This window comes from Bos mutus, chromosome 21 (genome assembly GCF_027580195.1).
Source record: "Bos mutus isolate GX-2022 chromosome 21, NWIPB_WYAK_1.1, whole genome shotgun sequence".
Lineage (NCBI taxonomy): Eukaryota > Metazoa > Chordata > Mammalia > Artiodactyla > Bovidae > Bos > Bos mutus.
The window spans coordinates 29,675,046-29,697,011 of record NC_091637.1 but is presented as its reverse complement, the minus strand read 5'-3'; the positions used below and the strand labels follow the sequence as shown (position 1 = coordinate 29,697,011).

Here is a 21,966-nt window from a genome sequence, read left to right as displayed (position 1 = left end):
TGCTGGTATTGCTGCCACTGTCGTTACCCTGCCCCCGCTGAGCCAGTAAGTGAAGTGGGTCTTTATTATCCATCAGTGGAGAGGGTGTCTATCTGGAGGATGGGTGTGGAGACTGGGTTGGCTAAGAAAGCGTCCTTATCCTTCCAGTCTTGCCTCTGATGGGTCTTCAGCTGGCCCTGCCGCTAGCCCTGCTCTGACCCTTTGTTTTTTGCTCCCCTCTTGAGCCCTCAGGCCAGGTAGATACAGTTGTTCCCGTGAATGGCTGGTGCTCTCAGGAGACTGTTCTGGTTTGGTTAGCTAGGACCATGGCTGGTGGCTCACCCTGTCTGTAGCAGAGGGCCTAAAGCAAGGGGATGATTGGTGAATTTGGGGAAGTCATTCATGCCCAGTAGCTGTAACGTGGTATTCATCTGTGGTTTTCCCTATAAAGCTGAGCTATGTTTATACCAAGAAAGAATTTAGTCACCATACTGCTGCCCCACACTGATGATTTAAAGCCTGGCCTCCCAGAGAGGCGAGTGTGGAGGAGGGTGGCCAACTCCTTGGCCGGTGGAATTTCAGTGATTGCACAAGCTGGTCGGGCTGTCTGCGCCCTGCTGCATCAGCGCCCAGTCCTTGCTGACATCTCCTGGGAGTGGGGTTCACGCTCAGCACCTCTGTCCCAGCTGTCCTCGCCACCTCCACTGGCCACGCACTTCCAGGAACCCACACGTCAGAAGGGGCATGGTTGTGTGACACCACTCTGAAAATCGCTGCAATTGTGAGAGGAGCCATGGCTGTGGCATATAACCCTGGCTGGGATGTGTGGTCATCCTCCTTGACATGGGAAACAGAGAACTTAGGTGCCTTATTCAGGGCCACCAAGGGAGGACAAGATTGGCCCACGTCTGCCATGGTATTTAGAATTGGGGGCTGGGAAGGGGAAGCTGCCAGCTCCTGTTACCCTCTGCAGGGCCTGGGCCCACCTGTGGCAGGAACCCTACTCTCAGTGACCTCAGTCAGTTCTCACCACTAGTTCAAGGTTTGCAGGAAGAGTCTCCTCGCCTTAGGCTGCAGGCCATACTGCTGAACGTGGCCTCGAGGGCCATAGGGCTCATCTCCCCCTTCCGCCTCCTCCCCGCCCGCCCCCACCCCTCCCCACCTGCTTGGCCTCTTTGAGTTCTGGAAACACGCTGTCTTCCCTACAGGCCCTGCCTCAGGCTGACTTTTTGCTGGTGGGACTCCCTCCTCCTAGTGACTCCTGGTCACCCTTCATAGGAGCCTCGTTCTACTCACCCCTGTGCTTCTTGTTCACAGCCTTACTTCCACTTACAATTATTCTGTTTCTCTGCGTTCTTGTCTGTGGCCACCTCCCAGGTGGGGGCTGGGAGCTCCAGGGCAGGGACCCGTCTGTCCTGGCGTGTGTATCCCCAGCTCTGCACACGGGCCCTTGTGTGTGTCAGGTGTCTGCAGCCTGCTGGAGGAAGGAATGATGAGTAAGTGAAAGGCTCAGTACCCTTCCCGGCCCAGAAACAGCCTCTCTTCCTGCTCCTCAGGGTTTTTCTGCCCTCAGCCCCGAACACATGTGTGGGTGGCACACACCCTCCTGCTGGGCACTGCAGTTCCTCGGGTGCTGTATTTTCTATTTGGCCTCCTGGGAAGGGCTTTCTCTCTAAGGAAGCGTTATTTACCTTTTTGACTGGGAATCCACAGCAAATAATATCTATTCATACATAACTGCATAGTGTTTGTAAGCACACAAAACAGACATTTCATAAAATTTTAACTATTACATCTAGTAAGGCTAAGGTTTTTTCTTCCAGTGTATTAAAACAGTTCTCATCATGACCCTCAAAATTGATTTTATGGCTCTTTAATTCAGTCTCCTGACCTGCTAATGGGTTGCCACCCACAGTTTGAGAAACACCGCTCTGAAGGCTGCCCCTGGCTGGGTACCCCCACTCTCCAGTCATCTTTGTGTTTTCTTCTCCCCTCTTCCTGTGTGGCATGCATGCTCCCTTGGATAAGAGGTGGTCCCTCCCTGCCTTTGAGGTACTTACAGTCCTCCGGGGAGACAGACAGGCAGGTAAGGAGTCCTGTCACAAAGCACTGGAGGCTGCAGTTGAAGGCTGAACCTGGCATGTCCTCCTAGCATGAACCTCCCTAGGGGCACTGAGTGGGTGGCGGGGGAGATGTTTGGGAGGGCAAGGATGTGCCGTGGAGGATGAGTTTTAACTTGGGACTTGAAGTGTCAGGTGGGACCTGCCAAAGGAAAGGGCAAGTGCAGAGACACCTTTGCAAAGGTGTGGAAGGTAGAGCAGGGTCTCATGAGTTCACCAGTTCATGCGCTGGGAGCGGAGGGTGCTGAGCGGAGGTGATGACTGAAGAGTTGCTGAAGAGGCCAGGAGGCCCAGGGTGAAGTGATGGGGTAGTGTCTGTCCTATGGGCAGCAGGGAGCCAGTAGAGCTGTACCTGCCTGGAAATTCTATGATGAGATTATTTTCACTTTGATTCTTTTTTTTTTTTGGAGGCAGTGCACATTTTTTTTCCCCCATCAGTTCAGTTCAGTCGCTCAGTCGTGTCCGACTCTTTGCAACCCCATGGATTGCAGCACTCCAGGCCTCCCTGTCCATCACCAACCCTGGAGCTCACTCAAACTCGTGTCCATCGAGTCGGTGATGCCATCCAGCCATCTCATCCTCTGTCGTCCCCTTCTCCTTCTGCCTTCAGTCTTTCCCATATGAAAGCCCAGTTTATATATTTTTCTTTTTTCCTCACTTTATGTATTGTATTCAGGTTTAACTATACCTTACGGCATTTCAGGTGCACAGCATGGTGATTCAGCTACACAGAAACACGTATATTACTTTTGAAATTATTTTCCATTATAGGTTATTATGAGATATTGACTGTAGTTCCCTGTGCTATACAGTGAACTGTTGCATATCAATTTACTTTTATTAGAAATCTAGCATTCTGTTCATACTAAGTCAAATGTGGAATCAAAATGTCTTAAATTTTTTAGTTAGGCAAAAATCCGTTAAGTTCTGTAGGGTATATATTATGCATATTATATATATGTGTATACAAAAGCTTTTCTACTGCGCTTGGTAAAGGCTTGAGAAAGAACATAAAAAAAAAAAAAAAGTAAGAGATGGGGAAATTGGAAAACAAACTAAGTGAAATGGGAGCACTGAATATGAAATAGAAAAAGTGAAACAAACTAGATAAAAGTAAAAGATCATCATATAGTCCAGTTGTTTTTAAACATGAGGCAGTGCACATTTTATTAAATGTTTGTTCTGGTGACTTTAGAATTGGTGAACTCATTATCCATATTAAATATATAGGATGATTTGGAGAGGGCCTTTCTGATGACACTTCTTTCCCAAGTCATTATATCAACAGTAAATATATTTTAACTTTAGACATGATGCTCCAAACTTCAATGCCTGTTGAAATATGGACTGTAACAAAAAGTAGTCTTGCAAAGCCTATGATTCTAAGAGCGATAGCTTGTTGGAGACCAGCTGTATTTGTTTGCTCTGGCTGCTGTTAACAATTACCATAAACTCGGTGGGTTATAACAACATGAATTCATTCTCTTAGAGTTCTGGAGACCAGAGGTCCAAATCAGTCTCACTGGGCTAAAGTCAAGGTGTCAGTGGGCTGGTTCCTTCTGGAGGCTCCAGGAGAGAACGCTTCCCTGGCCTCTGCCAACTCCTGGAAGCTGCCAGCATTCCTCGGCCCATGGCCACATTGCTCTACTCTTCCTCCCTGGTCCCTTACCCAGCCCCTTTTTTTATAGTGGTATTTTCCTGTGCCTCCCTCTTATAAGGACACTTATGATAACATTCAGGGCTGTCTCAGATCATCCAGTGTAAACTCATCTCAAGATCTCAGTCATGTCTGCAAGTCCCTTTTGGTTATTTCTGCTTTTTAAAAAAAAAAAAATCAGATCAGATCAGTCGCTCAGTCGTGTCTGACTCTTTGCGACCCCATGAATCGTAGCACGCCAGGCCTCCCTGTCCATCACCAACTCACGGAGTTCACTCATACTCAACGTCCGTCAAGTCAGTGATGCCATCCAGCCATCTCATCCTCTGTCGTCCCTTTCTCCTCCTGCCCCCAATCCCTCCCAGCAACAGAGTCTTTTCCAGTGAGTCAACTCTTCACATGAGCTGGCCAAAGTACTGGAGTTTCAGCTTTTGCATCATTCCTTCCAAAGAAATCCCAGGGCTGATCTCCTTCAGAATGGACTGGTTGGATCTCCTTGCAGTCCAAGGGACTCTCAAGAGTCTTCTCCAACACCACAGTTCAAAAGCATCAATTCTTTGGCGCCCAGCCTTCTTCACAGTCCAACTCTCATATCCATACATGACCACAGGAAAAACCATAGCCTTGACTAGACGAACCTTTGTTGGCAAAGTAATGTCTCTGCTTTTGAATATGCTATCTAGGTTGGTCATAACTTTTCTTCCAAGGAGTAAGCGTCTTTTAATTTCATGGCTGCAGTCACCATCTGCAGTGATTTTCGAGCCCAGAAAAATAAAGTCTGACACTGTTTCCCCATCTATTTCCCATGAAGTGATGGGACCAGATGCCATGATCTTCGTTTTCTGAATGTTGAGCTTTAAGCCAACTTTTTCACTCTCCACTTTCACTTTCATCAAGAGGCTTTTGAGTTCCTCTTCACTTTCTGCCATAAGGGTGGTATCATCTGCATATCTGAGGTTATTGATATTTCTCCTGGCAATCTTGATTCCAGCTTGTGTTTCTTCCAGTCCAGCGTTTCTCATGATGTACTCTGCATATAAGTTAAATACACAGGGTGACAATGTACAGCCTTGATGTACTCCTTTTCCCAAATAAATCATTTCAAATAACATTGTCCTGGTGTCCTTGTACATATGTCTCCATATCCTTGTGAGAATCTCTCTGAATAATTGATGTGTACAAGAGGAGACACTGCAGCATTGGAAAGCTGTTGCCGGTCAGAGCCCCTCCACCCCTGCTTTTTCTTTCTCTTGATGGGGCTCGTAGTCAGGAGGGATAGAGCCGATTGGGCACTCCGGAGGTAGCCTGCCCTCCTTTTGCAGCTGTCTTCCTGCCATAGACAAGGTGATGATAGAGCCCCAAGCTTGGTTGTGCAGGGTGTTTGTGGAGTTTTGAGCTCTTGAAGGATTTGATGATGTATTTTTCCAGCCATTCTGTCAGCCTATAAAATTCTAGCTGATTATCAGAGTCAAAATGAATATTGAAATTATTACGTTTTAGATAAACCTTTTAAACTGTATGTAGAAAAATTGAATTAAAATATGTGAACCTAGAAATAGAGGTTTCCTTATTAATTATATAGTTGCTGCTGTTTGGGTTTTTTGTTTTTTAACTTTCATTGGAGTTCAGTTGATTTGCAGTGTTGTTGCTGGTGTTCGTCTGTAAAAGTTCAGCCTGCACACTGCAGCCATCAAGGTGACATTTGGCTGCCCGGTGGTCCCTGACTTTACCTTTCAGATCAGAGTAGCTGAGTGTTTAGTGAATGAAACAGCAGGCACCTAGTACAGTGCCTGGAAGGACGCAGAAGTTCTGCTCAGAGGTGAACAAGCGCTGAACGAGAATGGCCCCGAGCATCGGCCAGCAGAACCCTGTTAGACTGGTTGTGAACTCGCAAGAGTGCGCTGGCAGGACACTGTGCAGAGGCCTCTGCTGACTGGAGAGGACACAGTGGCTTGAGGAGCATGTACTCTACTGACCCCCATGTGGCACGGTCACAGAATTGGCTTTCACCGCGTAAGATCAAAAAGCAGCAATTAGTGTTTCAGCTTAAAGAGGCTTTCGTTTTGAGCCTGATCTCATTTCTTCATCACATAAGGCTTGGCAGATGGTACCTCCCCCAACCAAGGCTCAGTCCCTTGGCCGCAGGTGAGAGCATGGTGTTTGCACATGTGGGCCCCGAGACAGGGTAGGAATGACAAGGCCAAGCTGGGAAAGTCCTAAGTCATGTAAATCACTCTTCTCTCTCCCCAGACAAGTTCAGTTCTTTCCTGCTCTCTAAGTCCTTCTTCTGTATCCCTTTAAGGACCAGAGCTGAGTAGCATAGTTCTAAGGCTCAGGCAAATGGCAAGAAGAACTTAACTCCTCAAATAGATGATGATGGAAGTAACATGTGGCGTGTGAGTGAAAGCTGCTGTGAGACCTTGGCTCTAGCAAGGCCAGGGAAACTTTATAGTGTAGAGGGTCCAGGGGCGCCTCTACTCAGCAGTTGTATCAAAGAAATGAGAAAAATTATACGCAGCTTTTGTTAGAGTTTCTCCTTCTTCTGAGCAACTATTTTGAAATAGCTTTCTCCCCAATGGTATAATTTTTATAAAATCGGACTTTACCACAACATTGCATATTGGGTTATAGTGGGGAATTTCTTGGGGAATTCCTCTATGCAGTTGTCTGTGAATTTCAGTAGAGTGAGGGAAACATAAGTGTATTAAGTAATTTCTCTACATTGTTCTAAATTCTTAAAGTGCTTTGATGAAATTCAGACAAGGCAAAAAAATCATGCTTTCAGAAATGTAAAACATTGAAAAAATGACTGTTTTACATGAGAATATCATCTGATTCACACTAGAGATGAAGCTACATCCCCCCCTTACTTTTAATCTGCCTCAGAAAACTCTGAATGATGCACATTTCTTCCTCTTCTTTATTTTAATAACCTTACTGAAGTATAATTTACCTATGTTAGGTGTACAGGCTGATGGAATTTAGAAATTACACATAGTCATGTAAACACGTCTATAATCAAAATATAGAGCATTTCCACAACCCTATAAAGTTCTCTCATGCCCCTTTGTATGAAATTTTTAAGGATTTTTTGTATATGGAGTCATGCTATGTGTAGTCTTTTGTATTTGTCTTCTTTCATGAGCATCATCTTTTTTAGACTCATCTATACTGTTGAGTGTTTTTATAGGTCCTTCTTTTTTCATTGCTGAATAGTATGCAGTAAGTATGGATATATCACAGTTTGGTTATGCATTCACCAGTTGATAGACTTTTGGTGTATATCCGGTTTGGGGCTGTTATAAATAATGCTTGCTCTGAGTATTCACATCCAAGTCCTATGTGTAGTTGTTCAGCCACCAAATTATGTCCGACTCTTTGTGACCTCGTGAATTGTAACACGCAAGCTTCCCTGTCCCTCGCCATCTCACAGAGTCTGCCCAAGTTCATGTCCATTGAATCAGTGATGTCATCCAACCATTTCATCCTTTGTTGCCCTCTTCTCCTCCTGACTTCAATCTTTCCCAGCATCAGGGTCTTTTCTAGTGAGTCAGCTCTTTGCATCAGGTGGCCAAAGTATTGGAGCTTCAGCTTCATCATCAGTCCTTCCAATGAGTATTCAGGGTTGATTTCCTCTAAGATTGACTGGTTTGATCTCCTTGCTGTCCAAGGGACTCAAGAGTCTTCTCCAGCACCACAGTTTGAAAGCATCAATTCCTTGGCACTCTGCCTTCTTAATGGTCCAGCTCTCACATGCATACATGACTGTGGGAAAGACCACAGCCTTGACTATATGAACCTTGGTCAGCAAAGTGGTATCTTGGCTTTTTAACACACTGTCTAGGTTTGTCATAGCTCTCCCGCCAAGAAGCGATCATCTTCTGATTTCATGGCTGCAGTTATACATCCATGTGTAGGCATATTTTCATTTCTTTTGGGTAAATATGGGGAATCGGGATTGTGGAGCTCTTTAGCTGAGTGTGTATTCAGCTTGTGAAGATGCTGCCCTGCTGTCCTCCCGTGGCTGCCCCGTCTGTGCTCCCAATAGCAGCCCTTCTGTCCTCCCGTGGCTGCACCGTCTGTGCTCCCATTAGCAGCCCTGCTGTCCTCCCGTGGCTGCACTGTCTGTGCTCCCATTAGCAGCCCTGCTGTCCTCCCGTGGCCGCACCGTCCGTGCTCCCATTAGCAGCCCTGCTGTCCTCCCGTGGCTGCACCGTCCGTGCTCCCATTAGCAGCCCTGCTGTCCTCCTGTGGCTGCACCGTCCGTGCTCCCATTAGCAGCACATGGCCTTTGCAGTGGTTGCACATCCCTCCCAACACTTGGCATCACCAGTGTTTTTAACTTGGCCATTGTGGTGGGTGTGGTTTGCTTCAGTTTTAAGTTGCATTTCCCTATTGATTAATAATGTTGAGAATCTTTTCCTGCGCTTGTTGGCCATCTGTGTATCTTTGGAGAAATGACTGTTCAGGTCCTTCATCCAGTTTTTAATTGAGTTGTTTGTTCTTTTATTATTGAGTTGTAAGAGTTCTTTGTATTTTCTGAATACAATTCTCTTATCAGATATAGGTTTTGCAAATATTTTTCAAAGAAGAAAATATTTTTAATCTTGATAAAGTTCATTTTGTCATTTTAATCTTTTACACATTGTGTTTTTTGTGTTCTATATAGGAAGTCTTCGCATAACCCAGTGTCACAAATATTTTCTTGCCTCTTTTCTTCTAGAATTTTAGTGGTTTTAATTCTTATTCATTTATGTATTTTAAGCTAATTTTTATGTGTTATGTGAGGTAAGGGTTGAAGTTCATTTTTTCCCCATACAAATAACCAATTGTAGTACCACTTTTTGAAAAGACTGTCTTTACTCCATTGAATTTCTTGGCATCCTTGTTGAACATCAGTTGACATTATTACTTGTTTAACATTGTACCATGCGTGTTAACTTTCTTCCTTTCGTCTTTCCTCTGTTTTATTTGGATAGTTTCTGTTCCACTGTCATCACATTCACTAACCTTTCCTTCTGTGGTGTCTCGTCTGCTATGAATCCCATCAAGTATATTTTCACCATAGACATCATAGAAAATCTCTAGATTTAAAAAAAAATTAAAGTATAATTGATTTATGATGTGTTTCAGGTGTATAGCTACGTGTTTCAGTTATATATTCTCTTTTGAGTTTCTTTTCTATTTTAGGTTATTACAAGATACTGAATATAGTTCTTTGTGCTATACAGTCAGTCCTTGTTGTTTGTTCTATATACAGGAGTGTGTGTGTGTTAATCCCAACTCCTAATTTGTCCCTGCCCACCTCCTTCCCCCTTTGATAACTGTAAGTTTGCTTTCCATGCCTGTGAGTCTGTTTCTGTTTTATAGATAAATTCATTTGTGTTAGTTTCTTCGATTCCACATGTAAGTGATACCATATGTTTGTCTTTCTCTGTCTGACTTACTTCACTCAGTGTGATAATCTGTAAGTCCAGGCCTGTTGCTGCAAGTGACAGTATTTTTTTTTTTTTGAGGTTGAGTAATATTCCACTGTGTGTGTGTATGTATGTGTATGTGTTGCTAAGTGGCTTCAGTTGTGTCTGACTGTTTGCAACCCCATGGACTGTAGCCCACCAGGTCCTCTGTCCATGGGATTCTCCAGGCAAGACTACTGGAGCCGGTTGCCATGCTCTCCTGCAGGGGATCTTCCTGACCCAGGGATCAAACCCACATCTCCTGTGGCTCCTGCACTGCAGGTGGATTCTTTACCTCTGAGCCACCGGGGAAGCCCCGTGTATGTGTGTGTGTGGATGTGTGTATGTATATTTACACACCACATCTTCATTATCCGTTCATCTATTGAAAGGCATTTAGCAGGTTGCTTCCATGTCTTGGCTATTATTAACAGTGCTGCCGTGAGCACTGGGGTACATGTATCTTTCGAATTCGAGTTTTCATGTTTTCTGGATATATGCCCCGGGATGGGATTGCTGGATCGTATGGTCACTTTATTTGCAGTGTTTGAAGGAGCTTTCATACTGTTTCCCATAGTGGCTGCACCATTTACGTTCCTATAACAGTGAAGGAGGGCTCCTTTTTCTCCATACCCTCTGCAGCATTTGTTACCTAGAGACTTTTTGTTCATGGCCATTCTGACTGGTGTGAGGTGATACCTCATTGTGGTTTCGATTTGCATTTCTCTAATAATTAGCAGTGTTGAGCATCTTTCCATGTGCCTGTTGGCCATCTGTATGCCTTCTTTGGAGAAATGTCATATTTAGGTCTTCTGCCCATTTTTCTGTTTGTGTTATTGTTTTTAAAAATACTGAGCTGTATGAACTGTAAGCTGTTTGTATATTTTGGAAATTAATCTCTTGTCAGTTTCATTCTTTGCAAATATTTTCTCCCATTCTGTAAGTTGTCTTTTCATTTTGTGTATGGTTTCCTTTGCTGTGCAAAGCCTTTTAAGTTTAATTATGTTCCATTTGTTTATTTTTGCTTTTGTTACCATTACTCTAGGAAGCAGACCTAAAAAAACATTGCTGCAATTTATGTCACAGAGTATTCTGCTTATGTTTTCCTCTATCTCTAGAAGTTTTGATTTGAATTTTTTAAACATCTTTCATATCTCTATTTAACTGTTTAGCTTTTCTTCTAGCTTCTCAAACATGGGGAAACAGTTTTAATAACTTTTGAAATTCCTTTCTATTAATTTTATTACTTGTCATTTCTGAGTCTGTTTATTGATTTTTCTCCTGAAAATGAGTTCTATTTTCCTACTTCTTTGCAGGCCTGATAATTTTTTTTATTGAATGTCAGTATTACGAGTTTTACCTGAGTGCTGGATTTTTTGGTGTATGTGTTCCTACGTGCATGTGTCTTTTATTTATTTACTTGGTTTGGCTGTGCGGGCCTTCGTTGCTGCGTGGGCTTTCTCTGGCTGCGGCGACGGGGGCCCCTCTCTAGCTGTGGTGCGCAGGCTCCTCGTGGTGGCCTCTCTTGCTGCAGAGTGCAGGCTCTCGGCCCTCGGGCTCAGTGGTTGTGGCGCACAGGCTTTGTTGCCCCTTGGCATGTGGGATCTTCCCAGACCAGGGATCGCACCCATGTCCCCTGCCTTGGCAGGTGGATTCTTAACCACTGGACCACCAGGGAAGTCCTACATATATTCTTAAGCTTTGTTCTGGAATGTAGCTTAATTATTCAGAAACAGTTTAAAACTTCAGAAGTTCACGTTTAAGCTTTTTAGGTAATATAAGAACAGCCTTTAGCTCAGGGATAACGTCAGTAACCTTTTTCTGAGTACTCAACCTGATGCTGCAGGAGATTCCACTCTGGCTGGTGGGGCTTTACAGTATTCCTGGCTCTGTGTGAGCCTCAGGGATAGTCTCTGCTCCTGTAGCGAGTTCTTTCCCCATTTTCAAGTAACTTTTTTACACACAAGCCTGATACTACTCAGCTGGAGACCTAGGAACCCTCTGACATTTCTGTAGCCCTCTGTACAGCCTTCTCGCCGATACTATGCCCTCTGAACTCCACCTGTCTTGGGAGTCCCATCTCTGTCTTATCAGTTCATGGCAGAGCTACCCCTGCGTCCCCCCTGCCAGCTCTGCGGCCTGCAAGTCTCTAGGCACTACTCTTGGACAGGGGAAGGGTCTGCCTTGTTCGTGTTCCACCGCTCAGGGGCCACTGCCCTGTGCAGCCTGATGTCGTGTCTGAAAATCATTGTTTCCTCTGTTTTGTTCAGTTTGTCAGTTGTTTCAGATGACTATAAATCTAGTTCCTCTTAGTCCATCTTTACTGGAAGTAGAAATCCCAACCTAGTTTTTAGAAGTTTTAATGAAATAATTTTAGCATACAGGCAAGTGTAGATTGTAGTGAGTTGACTACCTGGGTAGCACTACCAAACTATGTAACATTGTCATATTTCTGCTGCACTTTTAAAAGCACAAATTAAAACATTACAGATACAGTTCAAACTTTCTCTTGTCTCCACGATCTCATTCTTCTCTTGCCTTTTATGGAAGTAACCAGTATTCTCTATTTGATAATTATCATTGTTATGCAGACTTTTAAAGTTTTGCTACATATGTATGTATAATGATGTCTATTAGTAGTATTATCTTGAAGTTAAAAAAATAACATGAACCATGTCGTGCTTCTGTTTTCTTTCTTTTCTCGTTCAGCATTTAAAGAATATCTGTCCATATGTTTCATGTAATCTTAGATAGAATGTACATTCCACAAGGACCAGAATATTTGTTCACTAGCAAATCCCAAACACTTAGTGCCTGGCACGTAGTAGGCACTTACTTAGTATTTGTTGAATGAGCAGATTCACTTTGTGATGTATAGTATTTGGCTCTGTGAATGCGCTCCAGTTCATGTGTCCTCTTGTCAATAGATGTTCGGGTCGTTTGGGTTTTGCTAATACGAGCAGCGCTGCAGTGGGTGTTGCTGCTCGTGTCTCCTTGTGCACATGTTGAAGAATTTCATGCTGAGGTGTTGGGCCTTCGGGTCAAAACCTCTTCAATTTATCTGTATGTTGCTGAATTGTTCTCCCTGGTAATAGTTCCAATTTATACGTGCCGCCAGCAGTGTATGAGAGTTCTCATTTCTCCATATCCTCACCAACATTTGCTATAATCGTATTTTAGTTTTTGCCTATCGTATATATGTGATATTTGTTGTTGCTGTTTTTCAGTCACTAAGTCGTGTCCGACTCTTTGCTACCCCATGGACTGTAGCATGTCAGGCTTCCCTGTCCTTCAGTATCTCTTGGAGTTTGCTTAAATTCATGCCCATATGTGACATTACATTTTGCTTTGCCATTTTTTAAAAAGTTAAACATTTTGTTTTTCCCCATAGAAATTCAATGTCTTCTTTCCGTCCCGGGAAAGGGCATAATGATAGTCGGAGGAGTGTGTTTTACACCAATGAAGAGTGGGAGCTTCTAGAGCCAAGCCCTAAGGAACTGGAGGAGTCCATGGTGCAGGAAGAAAGGAAGAAGCAGGCCCCTGAAGGCAACAAAGGTATGGACGTGGTCCCTGTTGTCTGCCGCTCTCGCCTCTGCCACCTGCTAACCCCTGATGCCGTGGGAGACCCTTGGTCACAGGTATCGCTGGGAGCATGAGGCCCAATGGGAGGTGTGTTCTCTCTGTGGGAAACAAAATATAAAAGCTTAAAAATGAGATGTCACAAGAAATAAATAAATGTCCTGTCCTGGGTTCTGAGACTTTTTCAGGAAATGGGAAATCCAGAAGTCATGGTGCTCTTTACGAAAATACTGATTTAAAAAAAAAAAGAAAACTTTCTATTTATAGAGATGTGTTAATGCACACAAAAGTAGAAGATGCAGTGTCATATTCCACAGCTTTGGCTTCTTTCTTCTCTGAGCTCCTGCCCCTCCTGGCATCTACCACCAGCTGGGTTATTTTAAAGTAAATTCTAGATACTAATCCACTGCATCTGTAAACATTTTAGTATGTATATCTAAGAGGTGATTCTTTAAAAGAACCATAGCTTCAGCATTAAACCTAAATACAGCTACAGTAAGTCCTGCTTGTCTTCTTCCCCAGTTGTTCTGTAATTCTTGCAGTTGGCCTGAGCAAATGAGGTGCTAACAGGGCCCCCAGGTGTGTTTAGTCGTGTGTCTTTTTAGGTCTCTTTTAGGCTGAACAGCTCTCTGTTTTCTTTTTGTCTTCCATTTACCTTGCTCTGCTTGTTGAAGAAAACAGAGTCTTCATGCTGAGGAATTGCCCACATTCTGGATTTTGATGACTGTATTTCTGTAAGGTCGTGTAACAGGCTCCTCCATCCCTGTATTTGCTCATATGCTGTTTACACTGTACACAATATTTCCTGTATACACTATACACAGTATTTCCTATATATGCCGTACATAGTATTTCCTGTATACACTGGTCGCTAGAGCAGAGGCCTGCACAGATTCAGGGTTGACTCTTAATTATGACTAGAGTATATTTTGGGGTGGAGTAGGGGCTGGGGATGTTGTTTATTTCTTGCTGAATCACATCCGGAAGATGTAATATCTGGTTTTCCCTCTTTCTGTGATACGAAGGTCCACCAGGATTTAAGGTGTCAGCCTGACTCATTCATACACTTCTCCATCAGCATTTTGTTAAGCAGCCTTTCATGGTCCCACAGCCATGGACCCATTGAGGGAATATCAATGTTTTAAATGTAAAAATAGGAATACATAATTTTGAAATTCTTCCTTGTACTCGCTTCTGGCATGGGCTGGCAGGAATAGGAGGCAGAGTTTTAGGAAATCTTTACTGAGAGCACATGTTCACTAAAGGAAATATTTTTCTGTCCCCTGGAAAAGGACCACCATGACTTGCTTTGGTGGGGAGTTCACTTGTGATCTGCAGGATGGTCACATGGAAGCCTGTGGTCCAGTGTGACGTGGTGAAGATATGGCCAAGCTGAGCATGCCTTGTGACCCAGTGTGTGGCACAGCTAGGGGGGCACCCAGTAGAGGGGCTCCTTGTGAACTGGGAAAGCCTCCTGGAGGAACAGGGATTGGGGCTGGGGATTTGGATTGTTGAAGGTAAATATTGTTGGTTCTGATTTCCCCTAGAGACTCTAGGATGAACTGGAAGGGTGCACAGTAGAAGACTGGAAAGGAAGAATCAGTGAAGCTTAGTGACTCGATCAAGGCACGAACTGCCAGCCCTGCTGGAGGGCAGTGCCTTCTTAGTCTGCTCAGCCCCTGGCCCTTTGAGAGGCAGCCCATGTGAAAGACACAGAGAGACAAAGATGGCTCTGATTTTTATCTTGTTGATTCATGGGTATTTCCTGTGAATCAGGAATCAAGACCACCAGCTTCTTGTCCACGTTATTCATGGGAAATAAACTAATCTCCATGGGCTTCCCCGGTGGCTCAGTGGTAAAGAATCTGCCTACAATGTAGGAGATGCAGGTTTGATCCCTGGGTCAGGAAAATACCCTAGTGAAGGAAAGGACAACCCACTCCAGTATTCTTGCCTGTGAAATCCCAAGGACAAAGGAGCCTGACGGGCTACAGTCAATGGTGTCCCAAAGAGTCGGAAACAACTTAATGACTGGACAACCACAGCAGCAACAAGCTAATCTTTATACATGCAGAGAAGCCCTCTAGTCAGAAATGTATAGCTTGATGGATTTTCGCAAAGTGAACATATCCATGTAGCCAGCACTTACTGAAGAAACAGCACAGTGCCGGGGCCAGCCCCGTCCCCAGACCCCTTCGCGTCACTTTATCACCTCCCACTCCCTCCACCCCACAATCACCCTCCTGACTCCTGACATCGTAGATTTTGTTTTGCCTGCTTTCTAAATTTATATAAATGGAATCTGTATAGTATGTACTCCTGTGTCTCCTCTTTACATTTTTAATATATATTCAAATCCACCTACACTAAAATTTGTTTGGCTATCTCAGTATTTTTAAGAAAGAGAATAAAATGGATGTACAATTAAGAAAACATGAACTGGGGGTTTTTGTGGGGTTTTTTGTTGTTGTTTTTTCTTTTGTAGTAAATACAGATGAGCAGAAAGCAAGCAGCCAGGGATCCCTAGTGTATCTCTAAGTCCTGCCGCTAACCTTGTAGATGTCGGCCCTGTCCTCACTGAGGTGCCCAGGGGAAGGGATACCTTGTGCTCAGGATGCTGATGCTGTAGGAACTTGGAGCACCCGGGTTTTTCCCTGTCTGTTTCTGTTCTCTTTGGTCCTCAAAGTACCTGAAATTGGAAAATGGTGACGTGAACATACAGGCTTAGAACGGATCTTATGAGAAACAAACAACATTACAAAAGAATCTTAAGAGATGTATAGTACAGTTTTGTTATAAATTCCTCATTAGTACTGATGTACAGTCTAACTTTTTTTTCACCTGTCTTAACGCAAAAACTGAGCATTAAACATTAAACCTCGCCGGTGGTTTAGTGGTTCCACCACCACGGCCCAGGTTCAGTTTCTAGTCAGGGAAAACTTTCTTAGCTTCCCTGGTGGCTCAGTTGGTAAAGAGTCTGTCTGCAGTGCGGGAAACCCAGGTTCGATCCCTGGGTAGGGAAGATCCCCTGGAGAAGGAAATGGCAACCCCACTCCAGTATTCTTGCCTGGAGAATTCCATGGACAGAGGAGCCTGGTGGGCTATAGTCCATGGGGTCACAAAGAGTCACAAAGAGTCAGACACAACTGAGTGACTAACACTTTCTCTTTCAATGCAAAAATTGAGCCATCGAATAGAGAAAGTTTTCCTTAAAAGTGATCATGTGAAAGATCATCTTTGGTTCTAAGTTTGGTTGTTATCAGGAACAAGGTAGGAGCACAGTGATGCACGCAGAACTCCTTAGACGATGATATTAATGTATTTTAATGTATTTTACTGGAATTTCTGGAAGGAAGATCGGGGCTGAACTTAAAACAAGCTTTTTTTTTTTTTTAATGTAGGAATAACTGGCTCAGGATTTCCCTTTGATTTTGGACGTATTCCCTATAAAGGAAAGCGCCCTTTGAAAGAAATGATTGGATCATACAAAAATCGTCACAGTATTGGTGACCCTTCACCCGAGGTGCCATCGGGCAGTGGCAGCGCCAGCAAGCCGGCCTCTGAGATGCAGCTGCTTGTCCAGAACCAGCAGGAAGAGCTAGAAAGGTTAAGAAAAGACTTAGCCAGTCAGAAGGTAATTCTCCTTCCTCAACGTTTGTATCTTATCTCACATCAGCAGGCCAGGGACCGGAGGAGAAAAACCCGGCTTTCTTGTTTCTCTGACTCTGTTATTTCCCAGAAGGTGCTTTTCCCCTAAGAGTTCTGTGTTGCCATGGCCACTGACATAGGCACTGCTGCTCTGCTTGATCGTTTATTCATAGATACTTGAAATTCTGAGGAGAGTGAAGACCCTCAGAGTGAGTTGGGGAGGGTGTTGTCTGCACCTCGCCCACTCTCTTTGAGTGTAATTCCAGCCCAAGCCCTGTGAATAGTTTTAAGAGTTTCCACATCCTGTTAAACAGCAGCTTTTTTTTTTGAGCTGATCACACCTAATTATACTTAATTCCTCAGCAGATCAGTGAACTTAGAGCTCAGATGTTTTAATATGGATGAATGTTCCCTGGGAACCGTTGCTAATTGCAGTCTGGCTGTCCACCATTTCCTGCTTCCTATCATTGTTCTCTGCAGACAGCCTTTATGGAACAAATATTTTTCCTTCTCTATTTTTTGAGATCCTTCAAGAGGAAGTTGGGTATTAAGGTATTTCCATTAAATTTCTGCATTTGCTCAAACTCTAATGGTTGCTCCGTGTAGACTTGTCATGAGCTCTGCTTTTCCTCCCATCCCTGCTCCCTGATCCATCTTCCCTGGCTCCCAGGAGCTCGTGCGGCTGCTGCAGCAGACGGTGCGGTCCTCCCAGTACGACAAGTACTTCACAAGCAGCCGCCTCTGCGATGGGGTCCCACAGGACACACTGGGGCTTCTGCACCAGAAGGACGAACAGATTCTGGGCCTCACCAACCAGCTGGAGAGGTTCAACCAGGAGAAAGACAGTCTTCAGCAGGAAGTGAGGATGCTGAAGAGCAAAGTGGGCGAGCTCAGCGAGCGGCTGGGGATGCTGATGGAGACCATCCAGGCCAAGGACGAGGTCATCATGAAGCTCTCCCGGCAGCTCAGCGAGTGTGAGGGCAGCGCGTCCTCTCCCACCTGCATGCCCGGCTCTCCCGCGGCTGCCCCCGCGGGCAGGGACCAGCTGGAACTGGACTGGTTGAAAGTAAGAGCAGGGCGTGGGCTCCTGTTATGGGAACAAGAAACCCCAAATCCTCTAACAAGTCTGTCCGTTGATGGCAGGCACTCTAGAGCCCCTGGCCTTGGTGAGCTAGTTCGGCATGACAGCAGAGCAGCTGTGCCTCCTTTTTTTAAAAAAAAACAAAACAAAAAAAAACAACAAGTGTCACAAGACTTCTAGTCAGAGAACTATTAGTTTCCTAAGAAGCTTCCTTGGAAAATGAAACTCTGAGTCCGTCGATGTCGCCATAGCTCAGAACAGTTTCAGATCTTCCCCTTCCCTTGCAGCTGTGACTTCTCTATTCATACACCCTTAGAGCTTCATTATTCCATGTAACCTCCTGCAGCTGTTTCTTGCCTCCTCTGTGCATGGACCACCCCTGGCACAGCTGCCTTGGCACACAGTGGAGGCCAGGTGAGGGAGCAGCGTTCCTGACAGCTGGTGTGGGCTCAGGTAGAGAAGCAGACCCTGCCTCCCAGCATACTTGAGAGAAGGGCCTGCACAGAGTCAGTTGCCCCCACGCCTAAGGCAGGAGCGTCCTGACGCCCAGGAGGGAGGGCAGAGTCTCATCCCAGTGTGCCTCTCTGGGCTGCCCCTGGGGATGGGAGGCTGGTTCTTGACCAGAGGTGGCTCTCCCTGTCACACCTGGGGCGGTGACCAGCAGATGAGGTAGGAGGAGCACAGAGAACGCTGGGAGGCAGGGGGCAGGCAACTGCCCTGTGGAGAAACCTACCTGGCCCCAGGGGAGAGCCGAAAAGCCTTGGGCCACTGTCAGCCAGGCCACCGAGAGGGTCCCAGAAGTTTTTCTGCCATCAGCTCTCGATTTGGAGAAGTTTCAGGTGGAGAAGTGTCCCCTAGGATAGAGGCATTTGGTATAACCCAGACCCCAGCTGTCCCCACGCAGGTCTGCAACTATCAGTCCCACCAAAGTCTTCCTCACCTGGCTGCAGTTAATGTGGCACCGAGGGTATTTTGTCCCCCAAATGCGGTTTATCCTTGAAGGGCAAAGGTTTGCACGTTTGAGATGGTTCCTGAGCCTGCTTCACGCCTGGCCGTCCCTGTCATGCACCGTCAGTGGACTGGTTGACTGATAGTCATGCCTGGACCTTAGAGATAATTCTTAAACGGAAAGTAAAACTCTGGAATAATAGATGACTTTTTTGGAATATGTTTGTGGTCTCCCATGGTGACCACTTCTTAGGGACAGCCCCCAGTAGAAATGTGAGGCCAGAAGGATTTATTGGTGAGAAAAACCTAAAGGGCAACAGCAGCATCACAGCCCTCAATCTCTTTACTTTATAATTATAACTGCTACAAAAATAGCCGTGTTAAAAAAAAAAAAGGTCTTGGTTAGTGTTGCCAGTAAAAGTTGGTTTTGTGTATACATGCGAGCTAGAGTGTACCCAACCTTAAATATACATCCCTTTTTTACAGTATTTTTTGAGTCTCTTTTTATAGTCTTTTTTTACATCCCTTTTTACAGCCTGTTATTTAAGGTCAACTGAATTTTTAAATTATTAATTATTTGTATTTATTTATTTGGGTGTGCCAGGTCTTAGTTGCAGCACATGGGATCTTCAACCTTCATTGTAGCACATGGGGTTTTAGTCGCCTGCTGTGAACTCTGAATTGCAGCATGTGGGACCTGGTTCCCTGACCAGGGATTGAACCCAGGCCCTCTGCATTGGGAGGGGAGGGTCTTAGCCACTGGACCACCAGGGAAGTCCCTCAACTGAATTTTAAGTTTTCCAAGCATATCTGTTTTTGTAGTATTTAGAGAGAAGCACAAGGGTGTTTGGTTTCCAGGCTGCAGTGAGTGGTGCTCTGCAGGGGAGCACGTTTTACCAGGGAGTGGAACCGAGGTGTGTGTGTGGGGGATTCCAGATTGTTCATCTTTTGATTCTGTCATCATTATTTATCAGCCTCTCTCTTCTTTCCTGCGATTTGCTGTTCCATGAATATCTTCATACATACAGCTTTTCCTGCTTAGTACTCATTCATTCATTCAGTCAGCCAGCCAGCCAGCCATGTGGTGGGCTTTGTACTCTGCACAAAGTAGGCAGTCTCTGTCCTCCTGGAGTGCAGAGTTTAGTTTAGAAAGCACAAAAATGGAAAAAGCAGAATCACAACTGTAATAAACACCAATGAGGAAGGGGGTGTGGCCCAGTATGGTGAGGTGGTTTAGATTGAGCATGGGCTCTGAAGCCAAACTTGGCTATATTCAAACCCGGCCTTATCACTGATGACCTCTGACCTGAGGCAGGCTGGTTCACCTCTCTGCCTCAGTGTTCATCTGCGAAATGGCACTTACCTTATAGTCTTGTAAGGGTTTAAAGAGGTAGTCCATGTAAAGCCTTCACAGAACACCTGGCATCCCATAGAGTTTTATTTTAATCGTTATTTTTTTGGCTGCTTCAGGTCTTACTTGCAGCGTGCACGATCTTTCATTGCAGTGTGTGGGCTCAGCAGTTGCAGCTCGTGGCTCCAGAGAGTGGGCTCAATAGCTGCGGTGTGTGGGCTTAGTTGCCCCACGGCATGTGGGATCTTAGCTTGTTTACAAGGGTGGAACCCTCATCCTCTGTGTTGGAAGGCAGATTCCTAACCACTGGACCACCAGGGAAATCCCCCTGCTAGAGTCTAAGTTAAGGCTGTGGTCGTCATTCTAGAGAAAGAATCCTTGAGGTGCACTATCAGGACTTCCTTAGACTCAAGCACGAAGTTTAACTCAAAGACGTGTCCTGCTCCCCCAACCCACCTTGTGGTGCCCAGTCTCTGCCCATCACGGTCCACTGTATTCCTCAGTTGCCCTCTAGGTCACCTTCCTTCAGTCAGCCTGCCTTTTGGTGAGGTTTGTTCATTGTTTCCAAATACGAGAGCTTCCAGACACCAGAAGAAAGGAGAACGTCATGATTTAGATTAGAAAAGGAAGTCTGTGGACCTCATTCAGGGTCTGACAGCGGCTGTCTCCAGTCCTTGTCATGACACATGTTCTTGCTGAGACCGAGAACGTGTGATGCGGATCAGAGCTCCGGTGGGAGTTGGGGCCAAGCACCCAGGCCAAGGGCCCAGCAGGCCTGGCTCCCAGACCCACACTTAGTCATCGCATGGCCTCCCTGTGACTCAGCTCTTCATTTAGGAAACGGAGATGATGAGCAGTTGCCAAAGAGTAGAGTTGTGAGGTTTAAGTGAGACTGAGGGTCTCTCCCATGCTTAGCTGCTCTGTAAGTGTTAGCGATTACAGGGACTCTGTAAGTGTTAGCGATTACAGGGACTGTGGGAACATTTTCAGTTCTTCTGTGTTTTCAAGGGAAATTGTATGCCGCCACAGTGGTTCCCAGTTTGGAGATGTGGGCATCTCTGGACACATCTCTGGGGAGGGCTGTGGTCTCTGTCCTGGGACAGCACAGAGGTCAGGGCCTTTCTTGACTGCCTGGCCTTGGACCAAGGTGCTTGGTGACCACCCTTGGACCTATCGTGACTAGCTCCTCCTGAGGTTGAGGGATCAGAGATTCCTCGGGAACTTCACACACAGTAGGGGACAAACCCATTTGCAAAAGACTGGATTTTGTAGGGAGCATTTAGAAATCACTGCCCTAATTGTCTCAAAGATTACCTTTCCCTTCCTTGGCTCCGAGTGTCAAGGGCTGAAGCTAACACACAGCATCTGCTCCTGCCAGACCTGAGCTTTTCGTTGGACCTGGTGAACTTGTCGCCAGCTTGTGACGTTCTCTTTGTTTTGCCGGTGCTGGGTCTTGGTCGCTGCGCGTGGGCCTTCTCTGGTTGTGGAGAGCGAGGGCGACTCCAGTTGAGGTGCGCGGGCTTCTCACTGTGGTGGCTTCTCCTGTTGTGGTGCGTGGGCTCTGGAGCACGCAGGCTCTCCTTGTGGCCCACAGGCTGAGTTGCTCTGTGGCATGTGGAATCTTCCCAGACCAGGGATTGAACCCATGTCCCCTGTTTTGGCAGGCAGATTCTTAACCACTGGACCACCAGGAAAGTCCTTGTGATGTTCTCTTAAAACATAAAGCAAACGTGTCAAAAGTTAACCACTGGCAAATTTAGGTGAAGGGTATATTGTGTTTATTGTACTTTTCTTCCAACTTTTCCATAAGTTTGAAATTTTTTAATGTAAAAAAAATTGAGGAACGTAATCTCTTTAAGTGCTTTATACACTGTAGGCTATAGGTATTCATTATTAAGTGTAATTCTTTAGTTAAGAACATTGTATATGTGTATAGCCTTTTCTACATAAACTGGATAAGTAAAAATGAGAATGGACAGAAAATTTGCTCAGTTTCTCTAGTTAAAAAACAAGATGAATACAAGGCATTACCTTTTGTACCACCTCAGTGAATGTGGGTAGATAAAATATTTGCATAGATTTAGGACATAAGTCCTACTTACTTCTCCTAAGGTCAGTTGAGAAAAATCACCACCATCAAGTAAATT

General features: G+C 45.2%; 1 protein-coding gene across 1 annotated transcript in view; it reads left to right on the top strand.

The window, feature by feature from the left end:
• The window catches only part of TBC1D2B (TBC1 domain family member 2B), a 90,127-nt gene that overhangs the window by 45,205 nt on the left and 22,956 nt on the right, over window positions 1-21,966 (top strand). Inside the window, exons 4-6 of the mRNA XM_005906610.2 lie at window positions 12,604-12,767; window positions 16,193-16,425; window positions 17,110-17,505. Coding sequence (XP_005906672.2) covers window positions 12,604-12,767; window positions 16,193-16,425; window positions 17,110-17,505 — 793 coding nt within the window. The remainder of the gene's footprint in view (window positions 1-12,603; window positions 12,768-16,192; window positions 16,426-17,109; window positions 17,506-21,966) is intronic.